This window comes from Copadichromis virginalis, linkage group LG19 (genome assembly GCF_057382275.1).
Source record: "Copadichromis virginalis isolate Kocher_CV1m ecotype Utaka linkage group LG19, C_Virginalis_male_GT1.1, whole genome shotgun sequence".
Lineage (NCBI taxonomy): Eukaryota > Metazoa > Chordata > Actinopteri > Cichliformes > Cichlidae > Copadichromis > Copadichromis virginalis.
In genome coordinates this window covers 34,013,941-34,028,151 of record NC_140636.1, presented here as the reverse complement: position 1 = coordinate 34,028,151, position 14,211 = coordinate 34,013,941, and the positions used below count along the sequence as shown (strand labels likewise).

The following is a 14,211-nucleotide window of genomic DNA, read 5'->3' as shown; positions in this document are numbered from 1 at the left end:
CACAGGCAGCCAGTGCAGAGAGGCCAGCACGGGGGTTATATGCTCTCTTTTTCGAGTTCCTGTTAGGAGTCGTGCAGCCGCATTTTGAACCAACTGCAGACGTGAGAGCAACGACTGACTGACCCCCACATAAAGTGAGTTACAGTCCAGGCGGGAAGAAATAAAAGCATGGATCACTGTGTCAAGGTGCTGCCTCGAAAGACAAGATTTTACTCTTGCCAGTCGCCTGAAATGATAAAAACTGGATTTCACTGCTCTGATTTGGTTGTCCAATTTAAAATCACTGTCCAACTTAAAACCAAGGTCAGTAACAACAGGTTTAAAATAGACTTCCAGGGATCCTAAAACAACAGAGGAGGACTCACAGGGACCACTGGGTCCAAACACCAACACTTCTGTTTTCTTTTTGTTAAAATTTACAAAGTTTAGAGCCAACCAAGCTTTAATGTCATCTAGACATGTCAAGAGAGGTTTTATGGAGATACCATCCTTGTGCTTTAGTGGCAAATAAATTTGTCAGTCATCGGCATAACAATGAAATGAGATCCCATGCCTTCTAAGGATAGAACCCAGAGGCAATAGATACAGTAAAAAGAGCAGTGGCCCTAAATTGAGCCCTGTGGGACGAGGAGCAGAAGATGATTCGGAACCGAGAAGGCTGACAGAGAAAGTTCTATCTGACAATCGCCTGTATTTGTATAGCGCTTTTCTAGTCCCTGAGAACACAATCAGTCATCCACCCATTCACACACTGGTGATGGCAGCTACATTGTAGCCACAGACGGAGGCGAGGTTGCCGAACACTGGCGCCACCGGGCCCTCTGACCACCACCAGTAGGCATTGGGTGAAGTGCCCCGAGCCGGGGCTCGAACTGGCAACCGTCCAATTACATGACGAACTTCCAACTCTTGAGCCACAATAATAATAATAATAATGTGTATGTGTTAGTCCCCGTAGGGAAATTACTCCTCTGCATTTAACCCATTCACCCAGTGAAGCAGTGGGCAGCCACCAATGCAGGGGGAGCCCGGGGAGCAGTGTGTAGGGACGGTACCTTGCTCGGGTGCCTCAGGGTAGCTGTTCAGTGGAGTCGAACCCCCGACCTTCCGATCATGGGGCAACCACTCTACCTACTGAGCTATCCCTGCACCAATCTGACAGATAAGACCTAAACCAATTAAGTCCAGTGCCACCAATACCCACTACATCATTTAATTGAGAAATTAAAATATTGTGGTCTACTGTGTCAGTGGCAGCAGTTAGGTCAAGCAAGACCAGAACAACATGGTTACCAGAATCACATGCCAGAAGGATGTTATTAAAAACCCTTAATAATGCAGATTCTGTGCTATGAAGGGTTTTAAAACCTGACTGAAAAACCTCAAAGATTCCATTTTCATCTAGAAAATCTTTCAGTTGACTAAAAACAATTTTCTCTAAAACCTTGGAGACTAAAGGCAGCTTGGAAATAGGCCTATAGTTCGCTAAAACTGTGTGATCAAGGCCAGGTTTCTTAAGCAGTGGCTGCACTACTGCATGTTTGAAATTTGCAGGAACCACACCAGAAGACAGACTGCTTTTAATAATGTCAAGGACATACTGTCATATACTAGGAAAAATTTCTTTAAAGAATTGTGGAGGGACAGGATCCCGAGTGGAACCTGTGGGCTTAATATGGCGAACCACATCCTCTAAAGTGGAGAGCGTCACAAGCTCAAACTGAGTGAAAACAACAGCGTAAGGGACAGAGACTGAGGGGTCAGAGTCAGGAGCTGTGATAAGAGCCCTGCTGGTGATGACCTTAAATAAAAAAGTTCAGAAAATCAGTTCAAATCTCAGGAGAAACTTCCAAACAGACATTCAATGGAGTATTAAGAACAGTGTCAATGGTCCTAAATAACACACGTGGGTTATGACAGTTGGAAGAAATAATATTTGCAAAATATTCCCTTTTTGCCTCTTTAACAGTGTTCTGGTAGCGATGCCAGCAGTCTTTGAGAATTTGAAATGATACATGCAGTTTATCCTTTTTCCACCTCCGTTCTGCTCGATGACATTCCCTCTTAACAGCACGACTGCTCTCATTAAACCAAGGCTCAGGTTTGGCCTTGGGCTGCCTGGTTTTTAAAGGAGCCACAGAGTCCAAGACGGTTTGACAGCAAGAATAAAACCAGGAATTAAGCTCTTCTGTGTCAGAGGAGACCAAGTCAGAAGGGCCACCAAGCTGATTAAAAGCAGCAGAAAACTGCGCGGCAGTGGCGGGGTTAATAACCCCACAGCTCCGAGTAGCAGCACCAGATTTAACTACAGTATGTGTAAAACCAACATTGAATAACACAGGCATATGATCTGAGAGTGCACAGTCACAAATCTCCAAGTTAGTGACAGGCAGACCATATGACAGAACAAGGTCCAGTGTGTGTCCGTGCTCATGTGTAGGGCCACGTACGGACTGTACCAGGCTAAAAGAGTCAATAAGGCTTAAAAAGTCCTTTACCAGTGGCTTATCAGGACAACATACATGTATATTGAAATCTCCAACAATAAGAACACTATCATAGTTGGGTATAATCCCAGCTAAAAAAATATCAGAGAAATCACTTATGAAGTTCTTATTGTATTTCGGGGGACGATAGATGACAGCGCAGAAAACTGGGTTTGTACGACTCACCTCAAACGAGGTAAGTAAGTCCGAAGCTGGAGAATGAAGGCTGTAGAAAACACTGCTTACATTTGTAATCCTATTTGTAAACGGTCGCTGTGCCTCCACCTCAAAAGTTTGTGTGACTTCTTTAGTCTCCTCCCAACTTGTAAGAGATAAACTCGTCATGTGCAAACGTACCCATATCCATACTTTACAAGTGAAACATGACCTCTTTAAGTAATTGTTAAATGCCAAAAGAATGATTTATATGATGGGCCTGAGAGGTGAAATGCATTGCAACTTAAACACCACACCATAAGTGATTTTGGGAGACATTATGAAAGAGCTGCAGAAGTGACAGAAATGGAAACACCAAGGATTACACTAAGACATGCTTAAAAGAAGAGGAGGATTCATCCGTGTTGTGAGGGAGAAAAAAGGTACAAGGTAATGTGTGTTCTAACTGAATGTGTCACTGTAGAAGCTCCTCATGAGCTTCTACAGTGTTTTTTTCTGCTTCTGCTATGGTTTCTGTGCTTTTGCAGCAGCAAACCTTTTTTCTTGAACACAGGTTGCTATTGAAACTGTATCTGACAGCATGGCAAATCTGCAAGCACCACTATTGGACCAACTGGTAAGTATTTGCACATTCTTTCTAATTAAAGGGTTTCCAGGTAAGCTGACAACAGTTTTTAACTAAAAACATCAAATAATAATAAATAGATCACACACATACACATTTAATTTTTTATTAATAGTTGCTCTGTGCAAAAAAAAAAACAAAAAAAAAAAACTGAGCTTCAAGGGTTAGAGTTTCAATTTTTTTTTTACAGTGCAAACTATGTCATCGTACAAACAGAACTGGTTTGGTTGATCTTGTATCACATTTGGATTTTCTTTCTAGGCTATGAAAAAATAAACTAATAAAAGCTTCATAGGACACCGAGGAAATGAGACTATGGGACATGCCCACACGTGTATTTAAGGCAGAAGAAAGCAGAGCAGTGCACAAAACCTGCAGCAGTGCAATGGAGACACAGAGGAAGACAGGATCAGTTTCCTTCAACAACTATAAAATATTTAGAAACGGTATGGTCTTAAAATTATATGTTGCCTTCTATTATACTTTCTGTTGAATTTATCAGTGTTTAGATTTTCATGATTGAAGAATCCTTACTAATAAGAAACAAGGAAAGTAGTTCAGGTTCATCATCATGATCATCAAATATGACATTTTATATATTTAAAAGTGTGCAACTCAAAATGAGCTAAAATACCTTCTGAGTTACGTCATCCGAATTTCTGGTTTTTCATTTATTTGCTGCACCCTTGAGCTGTCGGCTGCTGTCAACAACAACCTGATTAAAAATGAATTCAGATTGTTTTATTTATCTAAAACCTTTCCTCCCAAAAAGCAATATTGTCTGAATTCAGACACATTTTGTCTTTTTAAAATGTATGTGTGACCCTGTATTATAGGTGGAGATGGATTTAACCAGTGGGTTATTCTGTGTCTGGGACTCTTGAATGCAGTTCTGCTGATAGTCGCTGTTGTTCTTGGGATTAACTGTGAGTATTAGAGTTTGTGTGACCTTACAATTTTATTTTCTCTATTGTGTAGAATTTCACAATGCACGTCGACCCTGAGTAATCCCATAAGGAGAACTGATACCTTTTTTTTTCTTGATTGCAAAATACTTAGAAATGTAATTTGACCCCATCCATTTCAACATGACAATCATTTTTAAACAGTTTTGCTATAATATCCAACATTTAGTTGATCTTTACATGCCTTACATAATCTAATCTAATATAAAATGCAATGTTTCCCTGTTTAGGTGCCAAAGTCAAAGAGGGCTCCTTGCACATTTCCAACCCAGCTGTAACACAGCTCTTCAATGAGCTCGACTATCTCCGAAGCAACCACAGCGATGTGATCGAAGCTGAAGAGGAGGCCAAGAAGGCGTTAGAGAGCGCGATCAACAACCACTCACAACTGGGCCGGTTAGACTCTTTTGGCTGCAGTAGCTCCAACTATAAACATACTTTTCTCACTCTTTAAACTTCGTGCTGCAGATGTAACTCGCACTCACTTGTGCACAGAGAGGCCGTCTCTGTTTTCCCCACAACATTCAACCTGTGGCACGGAATACATTACCATCAGACTGTTTTCTTAAAGCAGGCTATCCCTGTAACATGCAAATTTTTCTTACTTTTATTTTTTCCGCCCAAAACTTGAGGGAGCCACAGCTGAGGACGAAAGAGCCACATGTGGCTGCTGTGGGGATGAACAAAAAGTATTTGACCAGCATAATATAATCTGCAGTATGATCATTGCTTTAACAATGTAACAGATAGCTTTAAGATGGCCTTAAGATGTTTATGATGATGTTAACTTTGTATTTCAGGTGCAGTTATAACCATTTTATACATATTGCATATCTGTGCTTATTTGAGTTGATGTTCAGGTTCTTTAAAGGTCGTAAGCCTCACTGACGTGACTGTTCAGGTGATACATGCTGAGGGAAAACTAGAACATAGAAGGAATTGCAATACATGCTTACAAAACACTTATATCAGTTTATTTTATTATCTTTTATATGTTCATATTCTTGTATTAAGCTTTTAGTAGGGGTTCTTGATTAAAACATTTATTTAGTAGAAGACATACACATAGTCTCAGTGAGCCTCTGGTCTGGTAAAAGGTCAGAAGTGCGAGAGGTGACATCGAGGCTGAGTGAGGTCGTGACACACACACTTTAAATTAGATTTATTTAGAGGATGTTTGGCTGTAACTGCAAAATTGTCTTGGTAAAAGAGGAACCGTTTCTTGGTGTCTCGGCAAGAAAGAGGAATAGGATAAGAACTGAAAGGTACACAGGAAGTGCCAGCCATGAAAATAGACGATGATGTTCTGTGTAAAAGGTCATTGTGGTGTTGATTTGACGTATGTATAAAATGTATCTGTGACGCATGAAGGGGCGTCAGTAAATAAACCCTGATGTTATAAAATAATTGTTTGTGCTTTAGTAAGTCGAAGATCAATTGCTGTTTTCAGTGATCTTCCCACGTGTGAATTAAAATCTTCGTTTGACTTCACCCGGCCGGACCAGTGTGGTTATTTTTCGATCACCTCTTGTACCCTTTCTCAATTCTTGAATCTTAACATTTGGGGGCTCGTCCGGGATTTGAGTAAGGGAGAAAAGTGGAGGTGTGAGCGGTGGTCCGAGGTGGTCAGACGGGCAGACTTGGCCAGTGGTCAAAAGTGAGTGGACGCACGCCGGCGCATCATATTTAAAAAAGGTAAGACACTACCTGTTGAATTATTTCCAAAGTGTGTCAAATTGGGCTGTGAAAATTAAAAGTCTACTCACTGAAATTACTGGTGCATGTCTGTTTTGATTTTGATGAAAAATCTCATGAGTTGAAGCAGTTAGAGTTCTGCTAAGAAGAATGAAGAAATGAAAGCAGTAAAGTCTGCTAAAGCAGTTAGAGTCTGCCAGGAAAGGTTTAAATACTGGGTTGAAGTCCCAAAGAAATTGAGTTAGAGTCTCAAGTAGTTTGGTAGGGTATTTGGTCATTTTGTGGGTTAAAGTCCCGGTTGGTCATTAGGTCAGACCTTTGTGGGTCAATTTGTGGGTTAGAGTCCCCATTGTCCATCAGGGTCGATCTGCCTCAGTTATACACTTGTTTTGGGTGTTGATTGTTGTTTCAAAATATTATAAATTATTCTAGAACGGCAGTTCGAGTCTGCTAGGAAGCGCAGAGCCCGGAGGTTACGCTCCCTCCTTGTCGTGGACGCGCGACATTGACCTCTCGGCGAAGAGGGATAGTTCAGTGTGGTTTAGCTGTGGGGTACAGGGCATCCCGGAATTAAGCTAGGAGTTAGAGTCTCCTTACCGTTTGGAACGGTATCTGCGCTTTTTTGGGCAGCAAAGGTTGGACCTTGGGTGTTGGACACTTTTAAATTGAGTTAGGGATTTTAGAAATGAGGCCAGAAACAGTTAAAGTCTTGATACTGGTTAATTGATCGCAAAAAACTCAGGGAGTTTATCGGTTAAACTGTTATGTTAAATTTGTCGAAATTCGATAGGTGTTAAAAGGTTTAAAATCTGTGCAGTTGTAAATATAAGACGTCTCTGTAATAAAAAAAGATCTCTGTGGGTCGAGTCAGCAATGCACTGACTGCCTGCTGCTATTCTTAGATGAAGAGTGTGTGTGCATGCAAATGAGGCAGCTGATGCAGAGCGCATGAGAGGACTATGCTTTCGGTTTTGTGTGTCATTCAGCTCTATAACTATTGTTTGCAAATGTGGATAAATGTCTGCAATTAAAATGCTGGCTTAGTAAATAATAACATTGTAAATATATGAATGGTGACAGCGTTTCAAAATAGAATATAAGAATTGTTTGTGTTTAAAACCAACGTTTAGGTAAGAAGATTTAAGGTGGATTTGAAGGCATAAACAAAAAATAAAAGGGTTACAGTCTGCAAGTGTTGTTAATTCATGAGCTGACTGGATGCAGAGTAAGTGGAGTGGTCATCCTGAGAGGATTGAATGATGCTCTAACTCTGTGGTCAAGTCAGACATAGGCTTTAAGCAACCATGAGCCACTAATAAGCGTGACAAATTAATGAGTATGTGTAAATTGAACTTGTTAAATAGCCTTAATAGAAGTAACTCAATGAACACGCAATAAAGTGGACTTTTTAGGGGTAGTTTACCACTGATACCATAAGAAGCAACTTAATTAGTAGTTCAATAACAAATTTTAAAGATAACCTTTGTTATTTGATAAGAGAGAGAAAATTCAGGTTACATATAGTGAATAAATAAGGAAATGTTAATCTCTGCGTCATTCCACACTGAAATTTCAATTGTAGGGGATCATTTGGAGGTGAATTGTGTAGGACACGGGGAGACAGAAGAATCTCCCCATGAGTTTTCAGTGTGCATAGAAATTGAGGAGGCTGAACTGGAAGCCTGCCTGGGTCGTTGTTTTTGTTTATTTGAGGGTCTGCTGGAAGTTTGTGAAAACGACCACCTTGATATGTGGGAGCCTTCTCGGGCAGCGATTTTTTTGTTAAACATGTGGCAGGCTGCGCAAAATGGAGAAAGCTTTGACATAATGACATAAAGGTGATTTCTTGGTTTTAGATTTATTAGTACGGGACAAGTTGAGGGACCCTTGAGGGTGTGTTGCTGTAAAGTATATAAGGGACGCGCAGCGCCGTTAATGGGTTTAAAATAAATGAAAAAACACTAATCCGAGGAACTATTGGAGAGGTAAGTATACGGAGGTGAGCGCGTTGCGCATAAGGGTATTTTGGTGACTTGTGGTTGTTGTCTCATTCCTTGTGCCCGAAGGTTGGTAGAGAAAGTGATTGTAAAGGCAGTGGACCCTGGGGCGGTGGCCCCTATGTCCATGATGCCGATGATGGATCTGGAGGTAGCCGAGTGGACTGAGGAGTGAACAACAACCTATGTATCGACCTCTGGTGTGCCAGAGGTCGAAAGGGGGATTGTGGGGATGAACAAAAAGTATTTGACCAGCATAATATAATCTGCAGTATGATCATTGCTTTAACAATGTAACAGATAGCTTTAAGATGGCCTTAAGATGTTTATGATGATGTTAACTTTGTATTTCAGGTGCAGTTATAACCATTTTATACATATTGCATATCTGTGCTTATTTGAGTTGATGTTCAGGTTCTTTAAAGGTCGTAAGCCTCACTGACGTGACTGTTCAGGTGATACATGCTGAGGGAAAACTAGAACATAGAAGGAATTGCAATACATGCTTACAAAACACTTATATCAGTTTATTTTATTATCTTTTATATGTTCATATTCTTGTATTAAGCTTTTAGTAGGGGTTCTTGATTAAAACATTTATTTAGTAGAAGACATACACATAGTCTCAGTGAGCCTCTGGTCTGGTAAAAGGTCAGAAGTGCGAGAGGTGACATCGAGGCTGAGTGAGGTCGTGACACACACACTTTAAATTAGATTTATTTAGAGGATGTTTGGCTGTAACTGCAAAATTGTCTTGGTAAAAGAGGAACCGTTTCTTGGTGTCTCGGCAAGAAAGAGGAATAGGATAAGAACTGAAAGGTACACAGGAAGTGCCAGCCATGAAAATAGACGATGATGTTCTGTGTAAAAGGTCATTGTGGTGTTGATTTGACGTATGTATAAAATGTATCTGTGACGCATGAAGGGGCGTCAGTAAATAAACCCTGATGTTATAAAATAATTGTTTGTGCTTTAGTAAGTCGAAGATCAATTGCTGTTTTCAGTGATCTTCCCACGTGTGAATTAAAATCTTCGTTTGACTTCACCCGGCCGGACCAGTGTGGTTATTTTTCGATCACCTCTTGTACCCTTTCTCAATTCTTGAATCTTAACACTGCCGACCTCCATCCTAAATCAAATTACTGGTTTTCACAGAAACACGAACAGATGTCAATGGCCCAGAATTCAAGGCAGAACTGATACACCCACAGCAAGCATTACGTATTCAAAGTCAGTTTTTTGAGGCTATAAAAGAGAAGTCAGACAGATCAGTAGGCATTACAACCAACACTGCAGTCATGGATAATCCACAGAGAAGGCCAAACGAGAACAATGACACACCGTCCAATGGTATATTTAGGCAAGGTATGAGTTTCTTCCACAATGACTCGTTTAGCCATCACTTTTTCTCCTCTTTTCTTTCCATTTCATCTTTTTTTTCCAGGTAGTTTCCTGAAGTCAGTGTTGCCTATTTTAGTGGAAGAACATTAGTTGAAATCATTCTTAAATATTTGCTAAACCTGTGTGCTTTTGTAGGATGCTTGCATATGAAGTTGTATTTGTATGAGGTCAGATAAACCTAAATATAGCTACAGTAAATAAGATGTGTTTTCTAATGTAGCTGGTTTGTGGCTTGACCGCAAACTCATTGCAGCTGTGAGGAAATACAGTTCACTTGTTCAAGCATGCCTACAAAGCAGAAGAAGCTAAGAAGGAAAATGTAAGTCAATTGTGTTTTCTGCCAAACATTGAAACATTACAATATTTTTATGTTTATTTACTAAAGGTGGATCAACAAAGTACCCACCGATTATACCGTTCCTTGGATTGCTGAACGCTGTGCTGTTGATAACGGCTGTTGTTATTGGAGTTAACTGTGAGTGTGAAAATTCACATTAAGTTTCGTTTCCCACTTTTTTTAATTTGGAAACTTACTGATAAACTGCTGATGACACACTTTCACTATAAGATTTTAGAGTAATCATGTTAACACAAGCAGTAACACATCTTTTAAATAGAAAATGTTCTAGTTTGTTGATTAAAAAACTATTTTAGTTCCTTCTAAACAAAACTGTGTCAAGATTATTTTCCAGTACTTTGAAATGTGATTCAACTATTGATATTTTGACACAAACATTTTCAGGTGCCAAAGTCAAAGAGGGCTCCTTGCACATTTCCAACCCAGCTGTAACACAGCTCTTCAATGAGCTCGACTATCTCCGAAGCAACCACAGCGATGTGATCGAAGCTGAAGAGGAGGCCAAGAAGGCGTTAGAGAGCGCGATCAACAACCACAAAGAAGTAAAGGTGAAAATTGAGCAGCTGAAGACCGTCAATGATGGTTATCAGAAACAGATGCAAGCACTGCAAGTGGAGAAGGCAAACCTGAAGTCCAATGTATCAGCTTTAGGTGAGAAAATTTTATCCTTATTTATGTTTTCCTGAAATGTGTTAACTGGAAAAGACGATAACTCTTTGTTTCTCTCAGAGGGATCTTGTGGCGGATGCCTCCCTGGTTGGGCTCTTTTCAACTCGTCCTGCTATTTCTTTTCCTACACCGAGTCCTCTACTGTCAAAAAGAACTGGCATGAGAGCAGAGAGGACTGTGTTAGTCGTGGCTCTGACCTGGTTGTGATCGATAACCAGGAAGAGCAGGTGGGTTGAAAATAAGCAAGAGAGGAAAATTGACAAAAAGTAACTAAACAACACAAGTTAACAGCTTGACAGAAAGTCATTAACATGGATTTGAACTTTGCTAAAATGAAGACTTAAGAACTTTATTATTCCAAACAGTCACACCTTATTTTAAGTATATGATGTTTTTATTATTTATTTGCATCATCGTTGTTACAAGATCATCACACTACAAACAGCCAGCAAGCATGATAGGAAAACCAATAGTTCATTCTGTTACTAACAGCAATCAAACAGGCTAATCATGTTAGCAGTACTGTATTAGCAATGAACACAAAGTAATGCTGACTGGGAAGGTTTAGAAATTTAGGCACAAACTGAGGTAGATTCACCCTACGATACATCAGGAGAAGAACACAGATGTAGAACAAAATGGGTTTTGCTGCTCTACAGAAGGCAGAGTGCCAACAAATGCATTATAATTCATTACTTATAAAATCCAGCATCATAAAAGGAAAGACTGAGCTTAGACAAAATTGAAGCTAAATAAATATTCAAATATACTGATTTTTTTTTCTTTTTGGTTACACAGAAATTTATCAGTAGCAACATCCAAAATATGAAAACCAGTGATCAGTGGTGGCAAAGCGGATTCTGGATCGGTATCACTGACATAGAGACTGAGAACAGATGGGTTTGGATTAATAATGTCACAGAGGTCGAGCAACGGTGAGAGCTGAAACAATATTTTTCTTGTTTGATAATTCATTAAACATATTTTTAAATGAATTAGAATTTTTCTCAGGTACTGGATGGATGGCGAACCCAATGACCAGGGAACCCACGGAGAGGATTGCGGGGTTGCAGTTTCCTCCATCTTTAATCCCTGGAAGACTCGTTTTGATGGAAGATGCAACTGGCATAACTTACACTGGATATGTGAAACGCCATCAACCTCCTAGGACCTGGTGTCCACATATGTGGACATCACATTTTGGGTTGTCTAAACCAAAATACTACATTTTGCTCTACAAGGGCCTGATATCCACTTACGAGGACATTATACTGCCACTGTTTTATCGAAATTTAAAGGGGATGTCCTGATATGTGGATCTCATTTTTCTCAGGAAAAAATAAATAAAAAAATCACGTAATTCTTTGTTTTTACATTCATCAGGTCCCAATCAGCCAAAATAGCAAAGAGAAATCAAAAATGCATGCCATTAAAGAGTTCAGGTCTTAAGAGGTTAAGATAAACTCTACTGCTCAAGCAATTATTTCAGATGATCCTGATTGTACTATAGCAGTTGTTGCTATGTCCTCTAGTCTTGCAGAGTATATTACAGTGCAGGTTTGAACATTAATAAATACATTGAAGACTTGTGTTTGGATTTTTAAAATGAATTTTGACCTGTATCTTTTAACTGTATTTTAACCAGGGGCAATTCTAGGATCAGAGCTTTGGGGGTGTTGAGCACCCAGAGAGCTGCCCAGCCAGCCAAGATACACTTTACTCGTCACAATGAGACTTCTTCCCTGTCTCTTTCGGTCCCTGCATCCTCCCTGTCCTCGTCGTCTGTTGTCTTCGTCTCCGTTATCAGTCATCATAATTTTACCATCTCTGTGCAAGTCTGCAAATTTCTTTATTAAATCATAAGATTCTTAAATTCATCAAGTCTCTCTGCCTGGGTCCTCATCATAAAACATGACATCACTGTTTTGTACATTTTAACAATTTAATCCCACATTTGTGAAATAAAAGCAAAACACTTTTTTGAAAAGTCTGTAACAAAACCATCAAATCTGATAAAGGTTATTTAAATGCTGCAAAAGAAGAATGGATTGGAATAAAAAAGGAAAAAACATCCTAACCTTAATTACTGGGAGAATAATGAATGATGCTCATAGTGAGTAAGAAGTAAACTGAGTGCATTTTTTGGACAGAGATTCACTTTTAATGTGTTTGTATAATATAATACAGATACATAAAAAACACTCCCAAAACAGAATAAATTATTACAAAATATAAAAAAAAAAAAGAGAATATAAAAATGGAGGCAACTCTGCCTGTGGTAGAATGTATACAATGCATGAAAAAAATCTTTACTGCAGATACTAATTTCGTGTTGTAAGATTTATGAGTTTCATGCTTTCATAGTGGTCCTTAGGAGAGCTTGACATTTTTATCAGGTGGTCCACACTGTAAAAAGTTTGAGAAACACTGATAAGTGTCTGTGTGCTTTTGGAAAACATTTAAAGCTGCAGTACAGAATCTTTGAAACAAGCTTAAAACATTTTTAGAAACAGAGCATCTGCTTCTCTTTACAGCTCCTCACTCCACCAGGGCTGTTTGGCTCTTTCTGATAGTGATACAGACAACTGGACGGTCCAAAGGTTGGCCGACCTATTACTGGCTGAGGTTTTAGCAGAGTTGTGGCTGAACCACATAAAAATATATCATTAATTTTAATCTCCCCGATCAATTATAATGTTATATGAGTAAAATCAGGTTTTTTTCAGTTTCTGTTGTGCCTGTCACTGCTCCCTGTCTGTTTTCTTACCTGGTTCTTCCTGACCTTGTACTTTCTCCTCACGTTCCCTCTTTCCTCTCTCCCTCTTCATACACAAATAGATTGTATTCAATTAGATGAAAAATTAAATTAATATAAAAAAAATACTATTAAGATCGCTAACAAAAAGTCCTCTCTCAGTGTACTTTCAACCAAAAGGCAAATAACCAAACCACATGAACATGTAATAAAATATATAAATATTGAAACACTGATTCGACATTATTCTTGATTTTACACGTTTACCTGAATGTGGCTCCTTTTTTTTTAATCTATAATTTTATTGCTAAAGTGTTACGTCCAACCAAGTACTGTATGCTTTTTATATTTTTAGTAGTGTGTCACACAAACAGCAAATATTGTCAAAAAAGTAAGAAATCTTTGGGGGTGCTTTGATTCATTTGTGCTGAAGCACCCCCAAAAATGGGCTAAAATCGCCCCTGATTTTAACACTTGTGCTCAGGTTTTTATTGTTCGCAGAAGACTTTTTTTTTTTAATGCTCAAACACGGAACTTCTTGTTTCAGATCATCTGAAAACCAATATTGTACGTTTATTTGGTGAATTTTAATTTAACCAAAACGCACTTATTGAAGTTTTCTCCTGTTAATTGGTGCAAAACAGACATGACACCCAGTACTGGTGCTTGTTTCTCTTAATCTATGCCAGAGACTTAAAACTGGTGAAGGTTTGATACTGAAAATATAATATATTTGGAACAATGTGAATTGATCAAAATTTGATTTGGTTGCACTTTTAAATTGTTAATTGATTAAATGTGTTTTTAAGGCTTTAAAATCTATGTGACTAACATCTGTACTTGTGAAGTTGTGAGAGCTCAAAAATACTAGAAAGTAAAGTAACAATCTAAATGTAACACTGAAAAAAATCAAAGAGTAAAACACTCTCCCTCTCCTCACTCTCATATTGACATGCAATTTTACTAGGTACATCTGTGTGCCCCAAAAATATCTGGGCCAGACTAAATCTGCTTCAAACACAGCCCCCACAGTGTGTTTTAAAATAACTTTTAAAGAAGTCCAGACGCTTTTCTTTGCAAGCT

At 39.0% G+C, this 14,211-nt stretch overlaps 1 protein-coding gene across 2 annotated transcripts; it reads left to right on the top strand.

Annotated features, from left to right (window-relative positions):
* Positions 1 to 9,070: 9,070 nt before the first annotated feature.
* LOC146686621 (hepatic lectin-like) lies at positions 9,071 to 12,250 on the top strand. 2 transcript variants are annotated; one of them, XM_085441844.1, is made up of 6 exons: positions 9,071 to 9,295; positions 9,732 to 9,821; positions 10,089 to 10,355; positions 10,434 to 10,600; positions 11,172 to 11,308; positions 11,385 to 12,250. In XM_085441844.1, exons 1-6 carry the CDS (start codon positions 9,244 to 9,246, stop codon positions 11,539 to 11,541), a joined length of 870 nt encoding a protein of 289 aa, XP_085297970.1. In that variant the 5' UTR covers positions 9,071 to 9,243; the 3' UTR covers positions 11,542 to 12,250. The 2 variants fall into 2 exon arrangements, with proteins under 2 accessions (XP_085297970.1, XP_085297969.1); XM_085441843.1 differs by having other exon boundaries at positions 9,073 to 9,310.
* The last annotated feature ends 1,961 nt before the right edge of the window (positions 12,251 to 14,211 follow it).